Consider the following 19,489-nt stretch of genomic DNA (forward strand, 5'->3'; position numbering starts at 1 on the left):
GGAGACAAACCCTGGCTTACAGGTGTGCATAGGGGAGGCAAATCATCTGTGCCTGCAGCCTGCCAGTTCCCTGTACCAATAAAGGAGCTGGCTCCTGTGCCCCTGTGTAGGAGAGTTCAAGGAAAACACAGCTCTGTGTTTGTCAGGCCTCAGCCAGCCTGTCCCCATGCTGGGTGGGGAACTGCTCCAACACCCAGCTGTCAGCATCACCATGCAGGCAGCTGTGTGTTGAGACAACCTGGTCCTCCTCTGGGGGCACTTAGCCGTAATGATATAAAACAAAATGCAGGCAGGAGCACTGCTGGGCGTCTTCCTCTCGTCTGGTATCCAGCTTCTCCCTTCCCTGACCATGGTGGGCGAATGTAAATCACTTCCCTCTAGTCTGCCTGCTCACTGTTCCTCTCTCAAAGAGTCTCAGTGTTTTTAACTCTAGCTCCCTGTCTTAACACAATCCTGGTGTTATGCTCCCCCCACCCCGCCTTCTTTTTCCTTAAAGCCACACGAGCCATTTTTGATGCTGGAAACCTCAGCAAGAAATACTTTATTTTCCTTTCCAGTACAAACAGTCTTTCAGCTTTTTAAAATCTGAACAAATGTACAAGGTTTTAAAAACAATACAGCACAGCCTCTTAACAGGCTCAGTCGCCAACCATCTCAGAAGCCTGCCCAGTGCAAGAACAACCACACAGGCACAGTCTCCTCCCCTCTTTGCAAGCAAAAAAAAAAATGCCCTATTTTACACAAAGTTCATTTCACTTTTTAAGCGCAAATAGCTGAGAACTGAAATACAAACTGTCCATATCTTCAAGTGACTAGTCAGGAATAGTCCAAACATAGCACCATTTTCTGGAAGGTTGACTTCTTCCTTCCTCCTCCTGCACTAGCTCTGTTACCAGCATCTCAGCCCTCTCTGTGCTGGAGGGAGCTGTTCCTATTCAGCTGCTCTCTAACCCAAGCTGCGGCTTACTGGCCTGCCTGGAAATCCCGTTAGCCTGGCGCTTGGTTAATTTTTCCTCTTTGGTTGCTGCAGCCCTTTTTCTCCCTGTTCCATAAAGATGTGGAGGTTGGCTTGGGCAGGAGGCTCTTCTGGGGCAAGGGCTGGCTTGAAACCCCTGCCTTTGGCTGGGGCTGAAACTGTCTTTGTGGTCTAACAGCAGTTTCTTTGGGATGCCTGAAGGCAGCTGGATGTTGCTCCTCAGCTGCTTCCTCCCTCAGCTGGAAAAGAGTCTTCCAGCAGTAGCAGTGTAGCCCCAAATCAGCTAAGTCCAGAGCGGGGTGAGTGGATTTTGCTGCAATGAGTGTCCCTCAGCCCAAGCAGGCTTAGGTAAGAGCATGGTGGAAGGCTGGGTCTGTTCGTACTGCTGGCTGGATGCCCCAAGCTCACGTGGCAGGAGAAAACGCTTCTACCGTGTCAGGGTAACGTGACGTGGCCAGCAGGACTTGGTGATCCTTGTGATTCCTCCTAGCCTTGGAGCTTCTGTTTGAAAGAGCTAACTCAGCTTGGATGGGATAGGATGGAGGAGAAAACTTGTCCTTATTGAACCTCTGCCGGGCATCACTGCTGCTTTGTGTTGGTGGGAGCAGAGAGCAGCTTCAGGGTGGATGCTGCAGGCTGTGCGTGGTACTCGCTGCTCTCACAGTGTGTCCTGACCCAGGAAACCACAGCAGGGAAGAGCAAGGATGCAGGGCAGGGGGGCTGAAGGCTAGCTGGGGCGAAAGGCTTAGCTAGCTGCAGTGCTGAGTCCATAGGAAAACATATTCCTCTGCTAAAGTACCAGAGCTGGTCAAATGGAGGCTCTTTAATTTCCTCTTCGTCCTTTCTGGTAATGCAGTCCCTCTGGGGTGAGCAGCGGAGGCGGCCTGTGCCTGGCCTCTCCAAGGAGGTGGATTTTGCGGGGAGTGGTGGTGTGGGAGGGGCACTAGCTCCATATGGCGAATCTGGAGTCGCTCAGGTACCTGTATGGCCTTTTCCAGTCTGCGCTTTCATGGGAAACCAGAGTGAAACTGGGCAAATCACCCAGGTCTCTCATATCTCCTCCAGTTCAGTTCCCCATGGCCGAGCTGAGGAGAGGTCTTGGCTTGCTTCTCAAAGATGCTGTGAGCAATCCCTGCCTTCCTCCTCCTCTTCCTCAGCACTCACTATTGGGAGTGGGTTCCCTGGTGGCATTAGCAGGTGAATGTGAGGAGGAAGCAGGCTCGCGCTCCTGCACTGCTGGAAAGGGAAGCACGGTGACTCCTTGCAGAATGGGGGCCTTCTCGCTCTCGCAGCTGGACCTCGTCTGCCTCACGAGGACACAGGGAAACCTGCGTTCACAGTTTAAGCAATAAAACAGAAGAGAGCCAGAGCTGGAGGACAGGACTGCTCTTCAGGCACCTACAGACACGTGTCTTCAGTAACATGCAAAGGGCTGTGGCCCATCAGGGAAGACGCAAGCTTTCTGTAAGCCTTCATGCCACTCCCAGGTGTTACTGGAGAGCAAAGGACAAGGGGATCGCAAAGCACCGCCAAGGCACTGCGGGGCCTTCCTGCAACGGCCGTTGTGGCAATTGTTAACTGCTTGGCGTGGTTTTTCAAAACAGGGAAAGGGGGGCACCAAGAGAAAACTTTGCAGTTGGACAAGCACCATGACAGTGGATTGTTCAAAAAAAATATATACATATATATATGTTTTCCTAATGCATATCCTCATATGCTCTGTAGTGCATGTGCATTTGCATGAAGAACTGAGCAGTATAAATGGATTTACCTTACACAAGGAGGGCTGACAGCTCGAAGAGGGGAATACAGTTCCCAGGGGGATGTGAGAATACATGTTTTCTTTGAAATCCACAATTCCTGTGGTGAGTTTTTGCTGCCTGTAAGGAGCCCTGGCTCTCTTACTCCCTGGATTAAGATGCAGGTGGTCTTTAGGTCAGAGAAACTCTATTCCTCAACTCACAACTCCAGAGTTTTATTCTTCAAGAAGCGATAAATCCACAAAATAAAAAAAACATTCCCGCCTCCAGCTTCCTCTTGAATTGCTCTTCTGGGGTCATCAGTCCAGGAGCCAAAACAACACCCCCAGCTACAGAGGCAGGTGCCTTGCTACACGGGGGTCAGTACAGCTGCTAAACCTCGGGAGGAAAGTATGGTAATGGCAAAGGGGAAAGCAGGACTGGTAAGTATTTTTTTAAAAAAAGGGGATGGGGAAGAAGGGTTTGTAGCAGCTTTTAATTTATCTTTTAATTAAAAAGATATCCAAAGAACTGTTGTCACATTGGAGTAAGTCTGTATGATATAAGTTAATTCTGTTCTTCAAGGTGGGGAGGAGAAGAAAGAAGTGAGTTTCAGGACGGCTAATGCTGCTTTCTGTCTGCCTGCTCCTCCAAGTGGCTGACCTGCTCCGACAGCTCAGAGACTTTGGCTTGGCAGTCAAGCAGGTTGTCCTTCAGTCCTGTTATTTCCTGAGAGTGGGCAGCCAGGGTCCTGTTCATATGGTCCATATAGTCCCACAAGCTGCCCGTGTGTTTCTCCAGTTCATCCCTGATGACGTCCAGGCTTCCCGTGACAGCACCCAGCCTGCCGCACACGCTCTCCACCCGGGCTACCCGGTCATCGAAGTGAGCGATCTCCCGCTGCAGGTCGTGGGCTGCACTTTTGCAGGAGCTCAGGTCACTGACAATCCTAGCTTTGAGTCGCTCCAAGTCTCCCTTGAGGTTCAGGACACGCCGGTTGCTAAAGAAGAGCTGGGAGCCTTGGTCACTGACTTTCTCCTGGATGGAGTGGACCTCATCCTCGATCTTCCGCTCATGCTCATCCAGTGAGGAGTTGACATGTGTCACGGTGTCTGAGTACTGGGAGACAGAGTCCTTGAGCCCTGTCAGAGACTTGCTCATGGTATTCAGGTTGATCTTTAGCAAGGTGATCTCCCCTTGCAAAGCTCCCGATGCTTCTTCCTCAATTCGCCGCTGGATCTCCAAGATGGTGGCATTCAGCTTGCTCAGGAGGTCATAGTTGCTGTCCATCCGGAGGAGCAGGTCCTGGTTCTTGTTCTGGCAGTCTTCAATCTCTGTCCGGAAGGTCTCCACGTCTTTGGAGGCAGAGGTGCAGCCCAGGGAACAAGTGCTTTCCAGCGTGATGAGGCGATTCTGCAACACCTCCAGTCTCTCATCTGTACGCTTCCTCATGCTAGCAAGCTCCCCCTCCAGCATGGGCACCACTGCTCCGTCCATGCCCACAGGAGCACTGATGTTGTTCAGCTCCCCCACAATGGTCATGAACCTGTCCTCCAAGATCTGCATTTTGTCTTCAAAGGCAGTCCTCATGCCATCCACCTCTGCTACAACCGTGCCTCTCATGCTGTCCTCTATACTGGAGCAGCAGCTCCCTGTTTCTCTCTCTGTAGCATTGAGTCTGGCTTCCAGATCCTCAAAGCGCCCTTCAAAGAGATTCTCTAGGGTGACAGTGGAGACTTCTCCATCCAGCCGTGAGTGTAAGTTCTTCTGGGACTCGGAGATGCTGTGGAGGCCTTTCTCCAGGATGTTCATACGATCGATGAGGTAGTCCAGGTTGCTGCAGCAGCTTTCCACCACTGTCAGCCCTTGGATCTGGGTCTCTAGCTGGGAGATCTCTTTCTTGATTTCTAACTCCTTCCCATCCAGCGTCTGCTGCAGCCGCAGGTTGGCAGCTTTCTCCTCCTCACACTGCTGCTGCACCTCTTGGATCCGGAAGTCACACGTGGTCTGGATCTTCCCCAGCTTCTTCTCAAAGCCATCGAGCAGCTCTCCACGCAGGTTGCTCAGCCGGGTGTCCACGTACTCCTCCAGCAGGTCGATGGAGGTGAGGGGTGAGGGCCGGGCTGACTCCAGCAGGTGCTTGATCTGCCCGTCATGGTCCAGGACCATGCCACGGACCTCGTGCAGCAAGTCTGCCTTGGTTTTCAGCACGTCGCTCACCTCTGTCACTTTGGTCAAGATCTCCCCCACGGGAGGGTACGTGGCGATGTCGGCCTTGTCTGCTACATCCACCAGGCCGTCAGGAATGATGCCAAAACCCACCGTTGAGTCAGGCACACCTGGGCTGTTCATCAGGGACCCAATCATCTTGGTGGTGTCCTCCCGGATAGCCAGCCGCAGGCGGTCACCCAGGCCGCTGACCATGGTGTGCAGGCTGTCGTAGGCCTGGGAGAGGCGCCTCACCTCCTCTTCCAGACGATCCAGGCGGTCTCCAAAAAGGCCAGGCAACTTCCTGCCTGCACAGGAAAAGAAACAGAGAGGGGACAGTCAGGGCTGGTGCTCCTATAGCCTCCTTCCTGTGCTGTCTTCTTGATTTGAGTCCTCTTCCGTAGTAACTAACATTAGCCTCCCCCTTGTTGCCATTTCACCCAAATGTCAACCCCCCCCTTTTCCCCTAATGTTCCTACTGAGAACAGTCCCAAGGTGACAGGGAAAACCCTCTTCCTTTCACTATGTGGGATCAGGCCCTCTGTTCCCAAGTTGAAGAATAAGTGACGAAAACGGTCTGGAGGAGCTTTGTCTCAAAACACACTCTAGCTACCTTAAAATTAATGGAGAAATGCTTTAAAGCAATGAGAAAAGGCAATTTTGAAGTGGTGTATTTTGAGAAAAACTAGATTAAAAAAAAAGGTAAGTGATCCTCAAACAAACAAAAAGTCAGTTCTCTGATCAGGAAGCAGGCCACTAACTGAAGGCTTGCCAAATTTGTCCCCCGTGTTGGAAGAGAAGAAATGGGGAGGCTTGTGACCAAGGACTGCAGAGTGGGCTTTCTTGGAATAACCTAGCAATGTGAAGCATGAGAGAGGTCTCACCATATGGATTCTTCTTTGGTCCTGGAAACAGATCAGGGTGGCTTTTTGGAGGGGGAGGAACTCTAGGAATTGGAAACATCTTTTGTCCAGGAGGCATTTTAGGGCTGGGATGTTGGGGAAGGAGGCCAGGTTGGTCGGTTGGGCTGTCATGGCACCCTTCTCCCATGAAGCCTGGACAGCACCTCCAGGCCAGCTCCGTCACTGTCTTGTAGCCAATCTTGTATTTGGGTCTGAAGAAGGTGCGGTACCTTTCCAGGAGAGGGAAGGGAGAGAGAAGACAGTTTAGAAAGATGATCTAGACTCCAAGCAATGCAGAAGAGTTGCCATGGGTTGTGTCAGCTGTGCACAATGGGGCATCTTGGAAAGTCTGGCCAAGACTCTAGTTCTTCATCAGCAGAGCACTACCTACCTCCTCAAAGAGCTCTTCCTGCACCATTGCACAATGTAACATCAGCAATACATTTTGGGGGACACAGGTCCTTAACTGACACTCCAAAAACATCTGCCCACTCTCTCCAGGGTGGCACACAGCAAAGTTTGGAATTCTCCCCAAAAAGCTGATAATACAACTAGGCAAGACTGAGAAATACCCTGGGGGTGGGAAGAGAGAGCACTCGCGTAGAGCCATCGCTTACGTAGCTGTGGGGATTTTGAGCAGAAGGCTCGTTAGTAGGGTTGTTTTTTTCTTTTTTTTAATGGAACTCCCGATGCTAGTTTGGAACAGTTTGCTAGTTTTGGATGCTAGCTTGTGGGTGTGTTCTACAGCTTGGATTGACCTGAGAATCTCCTAGGAGGGTAAAGATCTTCTTCTCAACTCTATTCTTGCCCTGAGATCTCTGGGAGGGTTGAAATACTTTTGGAAAAGTATTTCCTTTATGCTTCTTGCTATTGCTGCCCTGTTGTCCCCAAGCAGGGCTGCACTAAGAAGTGAGCAGAGTTTATCCAGCCCTGACTGGGGCACTACCCACTTCCATATGCAGCAAGGAAGGCTGGTGCCCACCTCCTTGCTCGATGTGACATTAACGCCCTCCCTTTCTGCTCTTGCTCTAAGGAGGTCAATAGCCCCATTTCCACAGGGAGGACTCAGCCACTCCCAGCTCTTCTGAGCTGCTCTCCCATGAGGCGCCTAGAGCCCTCACACAGGCAGGGATCGGACAGGGCATAGCCAGCACCTGCACTCCCTGCCACCACCCAAGCTGAGTTACACAGAGCTGAAGACAGCACGATTTTCACCACCTCTGAAATGCCAATGATTTGAAGCTGCTTTTGGAAATTTCCAGTCTAAATTTACCAAGGGGCTTAAAAATCCTGAAGTTTGTTGTTTTGAACAAACATGCACAATTCGGCCCTTGTTCTTCTCCAGCACACTCAGCGGAAGGCCTTGGAGGAGATTGGCACAAACATCCTTGCTGTACAGACACAGGTCCAGAGAAGTGCATTAAGGCATTCGGAGCTCTCCGGCAGCTCGGGCAGCACAGGGGTCCACACCCCAAGGTCCCTCCGTGCCCCTGCCTCGGGCTGCAGCCTCTGGGCAGCACTGCTTCCTCGGCATAAGCATAATACCAAGCACGTATGGCTGCCTCGGTACATAACACGGGGAAATAAACTCCCAGGCAGGGCAGGATGGGACTTCAACCCAAAATCCTCCATCCTTTGAATCACTTTGAAATTTCTTAACATTGACACTTTCCCAAAGACAGGGGCATTTTCAGACAGCTTGCTTCAGCCAGGACTTTCTCTGCTGATTTTGGTTTGGTCTTCAAACCTGCCCCTCTGTTGAGGTCTAGTAATTCCCCGCTCCTCACACTGCAGTGAAAGGGAAAGGTGTTGTTCATCTGCTGAACACCAGAGGAAGGGGCTTTTCTTGTCACAAAAAACCCAGCAGGCTTTGGTGCTACAGGACATGGCACAGGCGGGGGCACACCTCCAGAGACCTGCATCGCAATCCTCCACTTAGTGCCCACCCATCTCCACGCACGAGTGAGCCACAGCTCCTGCAGGGTTCAAAGTGCTGCTGAGAACTGCTGTGCTCTAGTTTCTGGTGGCAAAAATCTCAAAGTGGGGAAATGAGAGAAAACATGACCCAGGCTGCACAGGCAGATCCCACTGGGCATCAGCACACGGCCAGGCAGTGTGCCCAGTTCAAGCAAAGGTATTTCCACCAGCCCTGTCTCTGCAAGCAGGAGAAAGCCTGCCATGGCTCGGCTGCCTTCAGCTTGCTATGGGACAGTGGGGTTGGCAAGCTTGTCTTCTTGGAAACACCAGGCTTCAAAAATGCAGTTAACACTGACAACCATGGCTCTTGTGTCCTTCTGGTGAGTTGCCAGAGCGCCTCGCTGTCGTGGAGGCTACTCTTTGCTCACCACTGGAGTATGAAAAAGTGTGTGTGGGGGGGGGAAGTGGCTACAGTGGCTGGAAAAACTAGCTCTTCTTTTTGTTATTCCTCTTCACAGCAGCTTCCAAGTTTCTATGGTCTTTCCTTCTTTCTTAGTATGGATGCTTGGAAACATCATGGCATGCAGAAAAGGCAGGAACTGCTGAACCCAGCCACTGCCAATAACAAGACCGGCCCCAGCCTCTCCTCAGCTGTCCAGGCTGCAGCCTAATGTTCCCTCTCGACTAGCAGAGCCCAGGCTGCGAATGGAGAGTGAGCGCGGCAGCCAGAGGACAGAGCATCTTCACGTCCCACCACCTTTGCAAGGGAACCCAGAGCCCTTCGGCACCACACTCTCCTCCAAACAGCAGCGAGGGAAAGCATTTATTGTGGCTGCACAAACACTTGCTGATGGCCCGAACTGCCTGGAAAAACCATGTCTCTGCCTCATGTGTGGACACAGCATCACAGGCTGTGCAGAAAGTTCAGCTGGTGGGTGCACTGCCTTTCTGGAAACACCCAGTTTTCGCACTGGCATTTGTTTGAGGGGCTGGAGAGGGGCTGGGCAGCAGCAAGGAGCTGGACACGGCAGCGCCTGGGGGGCTGGTTGCAAGGCCAGAGCACCTGGCTTCCCATGCTCCCCACCATAGCTGCCCCACGCGGTGTCCTTCCTGCCGCGGCGCCTCCTCGGCCAGCTGCCATCGCTCCACCACACTGCGATTCGGGGCAGACCTCTTCTTTAGCTCCTTTGGCCGCTTTGCGGGCAGTTGGTCTGAGTCTGTTCCCACGGGCACTGTGGGCAAGCCGTGATACCATGGAGCTGGGAGATGCTCCGTTGATCTCTTCCACAGGAACCAGCAGCTGCAGGATATCCAAAACCCCCAAAAGCTGGAATAATGCTCGTGATGGGAGCAAGGAAAGAAAACACCGGTGAGTGGGCACGACAGCCCTTCCCTGCCGGGCCAGCCCGTGCGCTGAGCCCGCGGTGCTATCGGTGCATGCTGAGCCCCGCAGCTCCAGCAAAAGCCCCTTTCAGCCCCGTTTGCCCTGGTGCTTGGCTCTGCTGCTTGCAGCAGGCTCGGGGAGGATGGGGGAGTGCTGCATTTGGGCACAGCGCAGCATCCCGGGCCAGGGCTCGTGGCGAAGCACAAAGCCCTAGTGTCCACCGTCGCCCGGCTCCTGCCCAGCGGGGTGTTTCCCTGCAGCATTTACTAAGAGGCAGAAAATTTTGCAAATATTTTCCTGGGGCAGGAAGCCCTCAGCTGGCCCCAACCATGGGCTCCATTTCCTTTTCCTTTCACTCTCTCACCTAGTTGCCATCTCTCTACCAAAACGGAGGTCTCTGAACAGTCGGTCCCCTCCTCACCTCCGCACAGCCCTGCTTCCCGCGGAAACAGCACTGATTTATTTCTGGTGAGAGAGAGCACTCCCTCGCTCGTGGCCAAAAGTCAAATACAGGGTTGCCCAAGGTGTTAGTGCCCCTGCCCTCCGTCCCGCTGGGGGCTGCGAGGATTGCTGTGATCTGAAGCCAGGGAAGGGCCCCAAGGAAGCGAGCATTGCCCCCCGTCGCCCCGCACCCCTCAGGTACTCACAGCACTTTGCCAGGGCACTTGGGTCCCCAGCTGCACTTGTGGTACTCGGCCTTGACGTAGCTCTCGGCCCCGTCCTGCAGCGTGCACGTCACGTTGCGCTGCACCACGTAGGCGCAGTAGCTCCTAGGGGAAAGCACAGCGAGACACCATCACCCCCTGCCCCAGGGACCAGCGAGGACAGAGAGCATCGCCCCAGGCCACTCGGTGGCACGCCGGTCCCAATCCAGCCCTGGCTTTACCTGCCCCAGCTAATATCGCTGCTGGGGTCCCTGGTGGGGTGAGGCAGCTAGAGAGCCCTCCCGACCCGCACATCCGCTGGGAGGCATTCGCCACCACTGACCTGGAAAAGTGACCGCAAGAGGGCTGGGAACACAGCGAAGGGTCCCGGAATGCCCAGGCTGGTTCCTGGGTGCAGACAGGCCACAGTCAGGCAGGTGCTGCCGGTCTGGCCAGGCTGACCGAATTGCATCCCTCCTCCGGAGTGGCCCCATACACCCCAGCTTTTGCCCACCTTCACCTGAGCAGCTCTGGAAAGCCCCAAAGGGAGCAGACTCTGCCCAGTCCCTCTCATGTGCTGCCATGTGCCCTTTGGGCATGAGGCCAGGCCAGTTGGCTGCTGGGACCTGGCTTCTGTCATGGTGGCAAAGCCCAGGCCTGAGATGCCTTTTCCTTGGTGTAGGTAGATCCAGGTATTTTTCCACTGGGTTACAGGAGTGCAGCTAAATCCCTACACCCTTCAACACAGTTCTGCTCGGCCTCAGCTCTGCTGAGGTCTCAGCCTCGGGACAGCATCCTCGCCCACAAGACCCCTCTGAGCTGGTAGCTTCCCCATGGATTGCTCCCCCATCCTCCTCCTACCCCAGGGGTGGGGCAGAGGGCTGCCCTGGCTGGCAGTCCTCAGCAGTCGAGCCTCCCCTGAGAAATCAGTCTCTTGGTGCTGGAAATGGGCTGTGCATGCTCTCCTGGGGCATCCTCTGATATTTCTCCAGGCTGCACTTTCAGGAGCTCCAGAGCTCCTTGGGACCAGCGTGGGCTCGCCCGCAGTCCTGCCGCTCTGCAAGTGCGCTGCCTCCGCCATGGGCACCGCTGCATCCGCCCCAGCACCGGGGTTAGCCAGAGCCACAGCAGCGCTGAGCCAAGGCTGCCTTCAGTGCAGCATGGTATTGGCGGTGAGACGGGCTGCAGGATAAGCAAAGCCCCACCAGCAAGAGCACTTACAGCAATAGCTCCCCCAAAATAGCTCCAGCAGCATCTGGCAGGGGCGGAGGATCCTCCTCTGGCTCCTGCAGTGCGGCCAGAGCTGGGACTGAGCCTGAAAACCCGAGGATGCTGCTGCGGTAACACATGTGATGCTCAGACCCAGCATGCTACAGCCGGAGGGGAGGAGATCCAGGCTGCCCGCTCTCCTGGACCACAGCAGGACCACAGCTCCCTCCACCACGGGGGCAACAGCTGGAAACTCCTTCAGCTCCCCGGACATGCAGCATTACCCGAGTCTGCCTGCAGCAGAGTGAAATCTCCAGCAAGGAGCAGAGCCTCCTCCCTCCTGCCATCCCACCTGCAGCTGGGTGCCCCAGGGTGCCGGGCAGCTCCCACGGATGCAAGCCCACTCTGGAGCCAAGTGGCAAACTTTGTGTGCCGAGGAGGTCACTGGGAGGAAGGCCGTGTAGAAGGGATCCCGGAGAGGTGCTGGGGCAGATGGAGGCCGAGGCTGCTCCAGCTGGAGGCAGGGCTGCAGGGCAGAGCAGATGCACTTGGTCTGCAGGGGCAGAGACAGCAGGGGTGTGCGGCAAGGCAGTGATTTAGGGCACAGGGACACGGCAGATGGCAGAGTGGGAGGAGAGCAGGGTGCAAGCACACAGCTCAGAGCCAAGGTGGAGGCGGAGGGTCAGCGGGCCGGAGCAGATGGGCTGGAGCGAGCTCCTGGTGCACGGGAGGTGTTGCTCAGCAGTGCTGGGGGACCCAGCTCTTTCCCTGCGAGGTAGGTTTGATGCTGCTCAGGCGCCTGGCCACAAGCCAGGAAGCAGCTGCAGCTCCCCCGGCGCCGCCTGTGCTAGCACAGAGCCAACAGGCCCTTGCATGGCCTGGGAGAGCAGCCCTGGGTGCTCACCAGAGACACGAGTTGCAGGGGTCTCAGCCTAGCTCTTGGTATCAAGATGGTCCATGAAGATGATGTTCAGACGCCTCTGGCAGGTGATGGCAATGGAAAGAAGGGACTGAGACAGTCGCACTGGGGCAGAAAGGCTTGAGGAGAAGGACAGGGAGGGATAAGGGGGGATTGCAGTCAGCAGCCTGTGGTGTCCTGTGCGCATGTGTGCACGTGCGTGTAGCCCTCTAGCAGCAGCCCTCTGCTTTGGGCTTGCTTGAGCCACCTCTCTGAAGGAACGAGGTGAACAAGTGTGGCCCCCTGGCCCTGGCCAAGAGCAGGCCAGCCTCGCGTCTGCCTGGGGAAGGGAGCAAGTTTGGGGCCTGCCAGGATGATCGTGGAGGGAAAAGAGACCTGATGGTCTGTGACTGGAGAAGCTGCTATGTGTCCCTGTGCCCACAGCACTGTCACCTTCTGGGGACAGCGTGGGGGGGGGGGGGCTCCAGCCCACCCTGCCCCAGCACCGTCACAGTGCTGAGCGTGGCCACAGCAAATGGAGCAGAGAGGGGAGAAAGGTGAAGGAAGGAGAAGCACTGTGGGCACCAACACATCAAAGCAAAGTACCTCCCCCCACACCAAGGCCTGCCAGAAGCCCCCCTCTGCCTCTGTTTTTGGAAGCCAAGCTACGAGCAGGCTCCAAGAGCCCTGCATGGGGCAAGAAGCAGGGCATAAACAGGGGACCCACAGCTCCCTGGGCTCATCTTACTTCTTAACTCTGGTTCTCCCCATCACCAGTCAGCTTCTCCCAGCAAGGCCCTCCTGCCCACCCCGGCTGCCCCCCATGGAGCACCCAGGTCCTCTCCCTGAGGGCCCTCTTCCCCTCACCATGACAGGCACCGCCGTTCCCAGTAGTGAACCTCGGGCATTTCCAGCCTGCCTGCAGGCAAGCAGCTCTCGCCTGGCAAGAGGACTCACCGCGTGTGCAGGGGTCAATTCTGCTCCCTGCTACTCCATAAAATGAGTCATTTGTCTTTACATAGGGCTACTCAAGAACTAAGGCCAGCAACTTTTCCTAGCTGGAGGGAAGGAAGGTCATGTGTGCATGTGTATGGAAATTTAGAATCACTGTCTATCCATAAACCCAGGATCCACTGCTAAACACACTGCAAAAGCCCTCTTCAAGTAAGCTAGCAGCCAACACAGGCAGATCTTTGGGCCACTAGTAACAAACAATGGCTCCCTGTGACTACCTGGATAAAAGGTTAGAGCTGTTCTGGCTTGCCCCTTTTTAGAGAGCCCTTTCCTTCTCACCCACCTGTGGCTAGCAGTTTTATAGCTCCAGCCTGATGTTTTAAGAATGAGCAGCTGGAAAATGTTACGGGTTTTGGAGACCTTTCACTGGCATTGCCAGTATTGTTCATTTTGAATGTTACTTTATTCATTTCAGCTTGTTCGTAACACCACATCCGTCCCCTTTCAAAGGAGATAGAAGTGATTCTAGGAAGCAAGCGCCGAGGGAAGCGAGCCCCCACCAGTATAACTCCCTCTTTGTGATCAAATGGAAAAAGTCTCCTGTACACTTAAAGCTCACATTCCTCTTCTGCCTGAGCTTTCTAGGTTATTTAAAAACATATTTAAACTCTAGTAAGTCCCTGCTTCACAAGCAAATGAGTAAATTCACATTTCCCTGAACTGAGCTGCATTTTCACGTGTTCATCTGTGCACAGCCATCCCCCGCTCCTGCACATCACCCTGCCCCCCCCCCCCAAAGCCTGTGTCACGCAGCACCGGTACACGCACCTCACCCCATCAACGCGCACACACGCACCACCCCGGGAGCGCACGCACGCGTCCCCGCTCTCACGGACACACACCGCAGCCCTGTCCTACACTGGTCTGCAGCACGCGTCCCCCCAGCGCACACGCACCACCCCTTCCTTCGTGGAAATGCAGCCCCCACACACCCCACGCCGAGGCACCCCAGCCTTACCGCGTGGGGAGGGGTGCGCAAACACACACGGACACCCTGCCCCGCTCGGTGAGGGCTGCACACGGTCGGTACCCGTGCTCGGTGCCCGGCAAGGGGTGCCCACAGCGGGGGCCGGGGGTGGCACCCACGGCCGGTGCCCAGCAAGGTGCCCACGGACGGTACCGCGGGGACGGCGCCGGGCAGGGGGTGCCCGTGCTCGGTGCTCGGTAAGCGGTGCCCGCGGTCCGTGCCCGGCAGCCGCTGCTCGGTGCACGGCTCGCGGCCGCTGGAGCCCGCCGCGCCCCGCCGCGCCGCCGCTGCCCTTGCACCGCGCCCCGGACCGGGACCGGGTGCCCGACGGCCGCGGCGCCAGCGCCACCGCGCGGGCGGCACCGACGGCCGGTGCCCGCGGCCCGGGAGCGGCTGCCCGCCGGCCGGGGCCGGGGCCGGGGCCGGGGCCGCCGGACGCGCGGAGGGGCGCACGGGGGTCGCTTACTTGTGCTTGCCCACCGGCCTGCCGGGGCCGAGCTGCGGGCTGGAGCCGGCCGTGTAGAGGCTGTACCTGCCGCCGTAGGGCAGGGGGGCGGCGGGGGGGTAGAAGGCGCCCTTGGCATCGGCGAGGGCCAGCAGCGTCCCCAGGGAGAGGCAGGCGAGCAGAGCCCCGCGGCGGCGCGGCGCCCGCGCCCTGCGCATGGTCCCGGGCCGGCGGCGGCGGCGGCGGCGCGGCGGGACCGGACGGGACGGGGCGGCCGCGGGCCCCGCCGGGACGGCGCTGCGGAGGGGGCCGGAGCGCCGCCCGCTGCGCCCTGCCCTGCCCGGCCCTGCCCTGCCCGGCGGCACACGCTGCTCCGCCGCCCGCCCGCTCCCCTTTAGTACCGCGGCGGCGGGGGCGGGCCGCGCTCCTGCTCCCCGCCCTCCGCCCGCCACCGACCCCGGCCCCGGCCCGGCCCGGCCCCGGCCCCGCGAGCGGGTAGACGGCGCGGCCCCGCCGGGCTGCGCCCCCCCGCGCCGCCCGCCGCCCGCCCCGGCGGCGCTGGGCAGGAGCGCGGCCCCGGCCCGGGCTGCGCCCCCAGGCCGCCCCTCCTCGCCCCGCGCCGGGAACGGGGCTCGCCCTCCCCCCGCTAGCAGGTGCAGCTCCGCGCGCCCCGGCTGCCCGGGCAGCCGCCGCGCACCGGGCGGCCCCTCCTTCGCACGGCCCCGGCGGCCGGCTTGCCCTCGCCCGGGAGCGGGGCGAGGAGCAGGGCTGGAGCACCGGGACTCAGCCCGCTGGGCACATTTGGCGTGCGGCAGATGGCAGCTGCCAGTCGGTTGGCTGGTACCAGCCTGTGCATCGGGCACCGCCACCAAGGGCCTGGTGAACCCAGCACCTGGATTTCTCAGACAGGGCAAGAAGGAAGTGGCACCGCTTTGGAGCCAACTACAGCCCTTCCTGGTTGATTTGAGCTTTGGTTGGAGGCTCCCCATTTGCTTTTCCAGGTGCCCTGGTGCACTGGCACGGAGCGCAGCGGCCCGCTCTCCGCACGCGTTCCAGAAGAGGGGGAAGAAATTGTTGGCCTTTCTCTGAGGACCAGCGAATCTCACGCAGCCACATGCATTTCCTCATAGGTGGCTTTCAAAGGTGGGCTCAGGCCTCCAACCCTTCCTCACTCCAACCCTTCCTGAGTGCTGTGGAGATCCCTGCGTACACCTGCGGTGAGCCGTGGCAGTGGGTGCTGGATGCCAAACACCGCGCCATGCCCTGGCACCACCGCCTAGGCCCCACGACGTTAACCATAGAGCACCTTTCCCGACCCTCCGGGAGAGCAGTGACTATGGTCATTTGCACAGAGTGGCTTTGCCGTTGGGTGGGTGGGAACAGGGAGAAGAGAGGCCACCCTGCCCAAGGCACTGAACAACTGGGAGCCATGTGGGATGCAGCAGGGTCCAGGCCGTGGGGTAACATCCCTGGTGCTATCCGATAGAGGTCAGCCCATGTCCCTGCAAAGCTGAGGCCACCACACCATTGCCTGCTGGGGAGCACACGATTTTGTCATATCAGAAGCAGATCCCGGGCTGAGCATCCCACCGCCCTGGGACACTCACACCCCTGGGCACAGCACCGATCCCACACTGGGAGTTTGGTGCAGGCTCTTGTTTGGTAGATGCCAGCCCCAAAACAGCCTGGAGAGGGGAAAAACACAGTGAGGCGTGCAGTGCTTTTCCTGAACTCTTGGAGAAGAAGCAAGAAGTGGCTGAGAAAGGGTGGATGGATGGGATCCCAAATGCAGGAGGGAAACCTGCTGCTAGGGGAAAGAGGCATCAAGGCTTGGAATGATACAGAGACAATAAGACACTGAGACAAATGGCCATTTTCAGGTAAAAGGAGCCTTTGGCTAGGTCTGAGATGAATACAAAAACATTGGCAGAAGAAAATCCATTGCAGAGCCACGCTAGGGGAGGGACACTAGAAAGACAAGGCAGGAAACCAAGAGGAGGAAGTTTGTGTAATGAACCAATGCATCCTTTCAAATTGCCTTTCTGATTAGGTTCCCTTGTCTCCATTCAGTCTGCTTCAGGGTACTGCTGCAAGCCGTTAAGCATTTGTCAGGTTACACCCCAGAGGTGGCTGCATTATGATTTCTACATGGTATATTTGGCAATACATGAAGCAGTTCTCATCCAGCTGGTGTATCTGATTGTTATGGTCCTCTGGGATATTGCAGGAGGGATGGTCTATAAGCGGCTCTATAAAAACAAACAAAAGTCCACAGAGCCTGCGTGGTTTAATGCTGGATGCCAAAGTTGAGAACTAACCTCACACACGGCCCTAATTCTTTCCCTTGTCTGCAGGGAGTAAGACCCAGTTTTAATAACAGTTTGTTGCATGTGTGTGTCTGAGGCTTCAGGAAAAAACATCTGTCATTGCACACTTGCAAAAAAAGCCCTTGATCTTGTCTTTCAAGACTATATTGTAATGACTGGGCACAACAGGGCAGAGTTAAGGTTTCGCTGGCCTGGGTCTGTGAGGAAACGTGGTATAAGCCATTGCACTTGTAGGTGCACAGATGCATGTGTGTACCTGTCTGTCCCCACTGTCCAACCCCAATAACTTTTGAAGCTCTGGGTCACTTTCAGATGTATTTCATAGAGAGGCAGAATTTTCAGAGAGATGACTGAATTCCATTTTATTGTTTTATTGTTTAATTGTTTTATGAAAAAAGGCATCTGAACAGGCAGAGAACCAAGCTTGGGTCCCCACTGAGGAAATGGATTCTCCATGAACTCTATTATCAGACATCAAAGAATCCACATGGAGAAAGCCATCATGAGTGCCCCAAACCATGGGAAAAACTTTCTTGTCCCTTATTAGCTGTGAGCTAATCCAACTATGAGACACAGAGTGGCAGGAAACCAGGATTTGTTAAGTCCCACTTCTCACCAAGTAGCTTGTTTTTGACTCTCTGATGCTCAGCCATGCTGCTGTCTGTCCTCATCTTGCAACAAGCACTGGCCAGTCCCAGGATCATGCCTGTGTCATCAGAGCCTGGCTCTGGAGAAGTCTTCACCTGGAGTGGAAACAGGACACTCTTTCCTACCAGGTCATCCTGCTGCCATGGGCATGTCCTCTTCCTGTGAGGGGGTTAACAGAGAAAATGCCAAGTTTCTTCATCTCCCATGAAGTGTGTGTGCTGAGCACAGAGCTCTCCAGTGAAGTGGATGGGTTTGCAACTTCAAATTACCACTGAAGTCCTCTGCAGACCTGCTCACTGGTAAACTTTGGGCACTCAGGTCAGAGAGCACCAGCCCTTGGTCATTCCCAGAAGGAAGCTTTGTTTCCTCTTCTGGCCTTGGCTGGAGAATAAAGAGGATCATACCAAAGTGAATGCTGAAGATCAAATCTGGACACTTAGTAAATCCAAGACCCTATGAAGGGACATCCACAAGGGTACATGACCTTGGAGGCTGTGTCCATCCACGCCCTCCTGCAGCAGCTCAGCAGCTGACTAGGAAGCTTGTTTCTTTGTGTGCACTGCCAGAAGTTGGTTATTTCACAGAGTTAAACTACTCATGAGAAGAGCTGGATCTCATCTGTCCTGCAGGATGCCAAGACTTTCAGGCTGTTATTACCCAGCGGGACGGTGATGGGTTCACTTTACTACATTGCGGTGGACACAGCAGGCTCTGCCCTGCTTTGTCACCTCACGCTAGTGAAGTGGAGACACAGGCAAAAAGGTTCTGCCTGTGGTGCACCAAAGGGGACCCCAAAAGCTTCTTACCAGCCCACCTTTAGGGCACAGCTTCTGCCTGCTGTCTGTCTGACTGTCCCAGACTTTGGTCACTGTACTGTGCAACTGTGCTGTGTCCCTGTTCACAGCTACACTCAGGGCCAGTCTGGGGGTGAATGGCTAGAAGTTCTGCATTAAGGATCCAGCTGAGATTTGGTCAAAAAGGGGGATTAAAGAGTGTAGAAGGATAAAGGGAGGGAGGGAAGCAGGGACATTGCACAGGACCGAAGAGGGACCCAGAAATGTGAGCTCAGTAGGAGGGCACGAGAGTCAATGCAGATGGGCTACGGGCAGCTCTTCTCCTGGCTCTGTCTCCTGGGAGGGCTGGGTGAACCATCGCGAGGCTAATTTCACAAGTGGATGACACCAAACAGTGACCTGTTCTGCTTCACATGGATTTTAATTAACACCTGCATGGCCTCATCTGCTGAATAATTGCTTCTCTTCATGGGTCAACAAGCCAGTAGCCCCTGACCTCCTGTTCCCACCTGGGTACAATGTTTAGTGTCTGCGCAGGGCAGGGCCTGCTGCCTCGGTGCAATGGATGTGCATTCTCACATGGCCAAATCCTCCCTCCAGCTGATGCTGTAACAGGAAAAGTGATAAGACAGTCCAGGGGCTCTTCAATGCTGCTCACTCTTGGCCGGGATCAGCCCTGGCTGTTCTAGTCCTGAGCTTTAAACAGTTTAGTCAGTTCACACTCCTGCCCACTGCCCTCTCTTCTCCTCTGCTCCTGCTGTGATATCTAGGACCCCAGCAAGAGCAGAGTACATGGCGCCGGGCTTCAGCTCAACCCGGGCACCTGCGGTATGACCAGCACCCACCACCCTGCTCTGGAAGGCAGTTGGACATGTCGCTCTGGACCTGGTGTGGCCGAGACTGGACACCTCGCAAGAAGCAGCCAGTGGAGCACCACAAACCTGGATCCAGGTTCAAAATGGTCTTGGTTCATTGACCTTTGCCAAACAGTCTGAAATAAATAGACTTCTGTTCACGGATTGCATCCTTGGAGGATGGGGAACAAGCACAGGTGAGACAAATCAGCTGCACATGTTGGGACAAGGAGGCCCAGGCTGTGCAGTGGTCCTGCAGGAAAGGATCCAGACACAGAGCACATCACAAGCTCCATGTGAGCCACCACTGCTGGAAAGGCAGCCACCACGCTGGGCAGTGTGGGATACACTGAGGGTCAGTGGTAAGAGTACAGTTGTCCTCCAGATTGCCAAGGGTAGGAGCAGATTGCAGCAAGGGAAACCTTAGTTGGATATTAATAAGAAAAAATTCTAGTAGTAAAGTTAATGCAGCCCTGGAGGAGACTGTATTGAGCCATCTGGAGATTTTAAAGGAGAGTTTAGATTTAAAAAAATCTGTCAGAACCAGTTAGGGGTAGGGAATT

The 19,489-nt window shown here is 55.8% G+C and overlaps 1 protein-coding gene across 1 annotated transcript; it reads right to left on the minus strand.

Moving 5' to 3' along the window:
- Window positions 1-586: 586 nt before the first annotated feature.
- On the minus strand, window positions 587-14,546 carry EMILIN3 (elastin microfibril interfacer 3). Its single transcript, XM_064521425.1, has 4 exons — window positions 14,325-14,546; window positions 9,774-9,896; window positions 5,808-6,055; window positions 587-5,231 (listed from the first exon to the last, which is right to left on the minus strand). Exons 1-4 carry the CDS (start codon window positions 14,519-14,521, stop codon window positions 3,337-3,339), a joined length of 2,463 nt encoding a protein of 820 aa, XP_064377495.1. The 5' UTR covers window positions 14,522-14,546; the 3' UTR covers window positions 587-3,336.
- Between the last annotated feature and the right edge of the window lie 4,943 nt (window positions 14,547-19,489).

Source organism: Dromaius novaehollandiae, chromosome 16 (assembly GCF_036370855.1).
Source record: "Dromaius novaehollandiae isolate bDroNov1 chromosome 16, bDroNov1.hap1, whole genome shotgun sequence".
NCBI classification, from domain to species: domain Eukaryota; kingdom Metazoa; phylum Chordata; class Aves; order Casuariiformes; family Dromaiidae; genus Dromaius; species Dromaius novaehollandiae.

Excerpts from the sequence above, each read along its gene's own strand:
- EMILIN3 (XM_064521425.1), bottom strand. The coding sequence starts at position 14,521 with ATGCGCAGGGCGCGGGCGCCGCGCCGCCGCGGGGCTCTGCTCGCCTGC. Across the intron at positions 9,897-14,324 it reads AGGCCGGTGGGCAAGCACAA|GAGCTACTGCGCCTACGTGG; the intron begins GTAAGCGACCCC and ends GCTTTCCCCTAG. Across the intron at positions 5,232-5,807 it reads ACCAAAGAAGAATCCATATG|GCAGGAAGTTGCCTGGCCTT; the intron begins GTGAGACCTCTC and ends TTTCCTGTGCAG.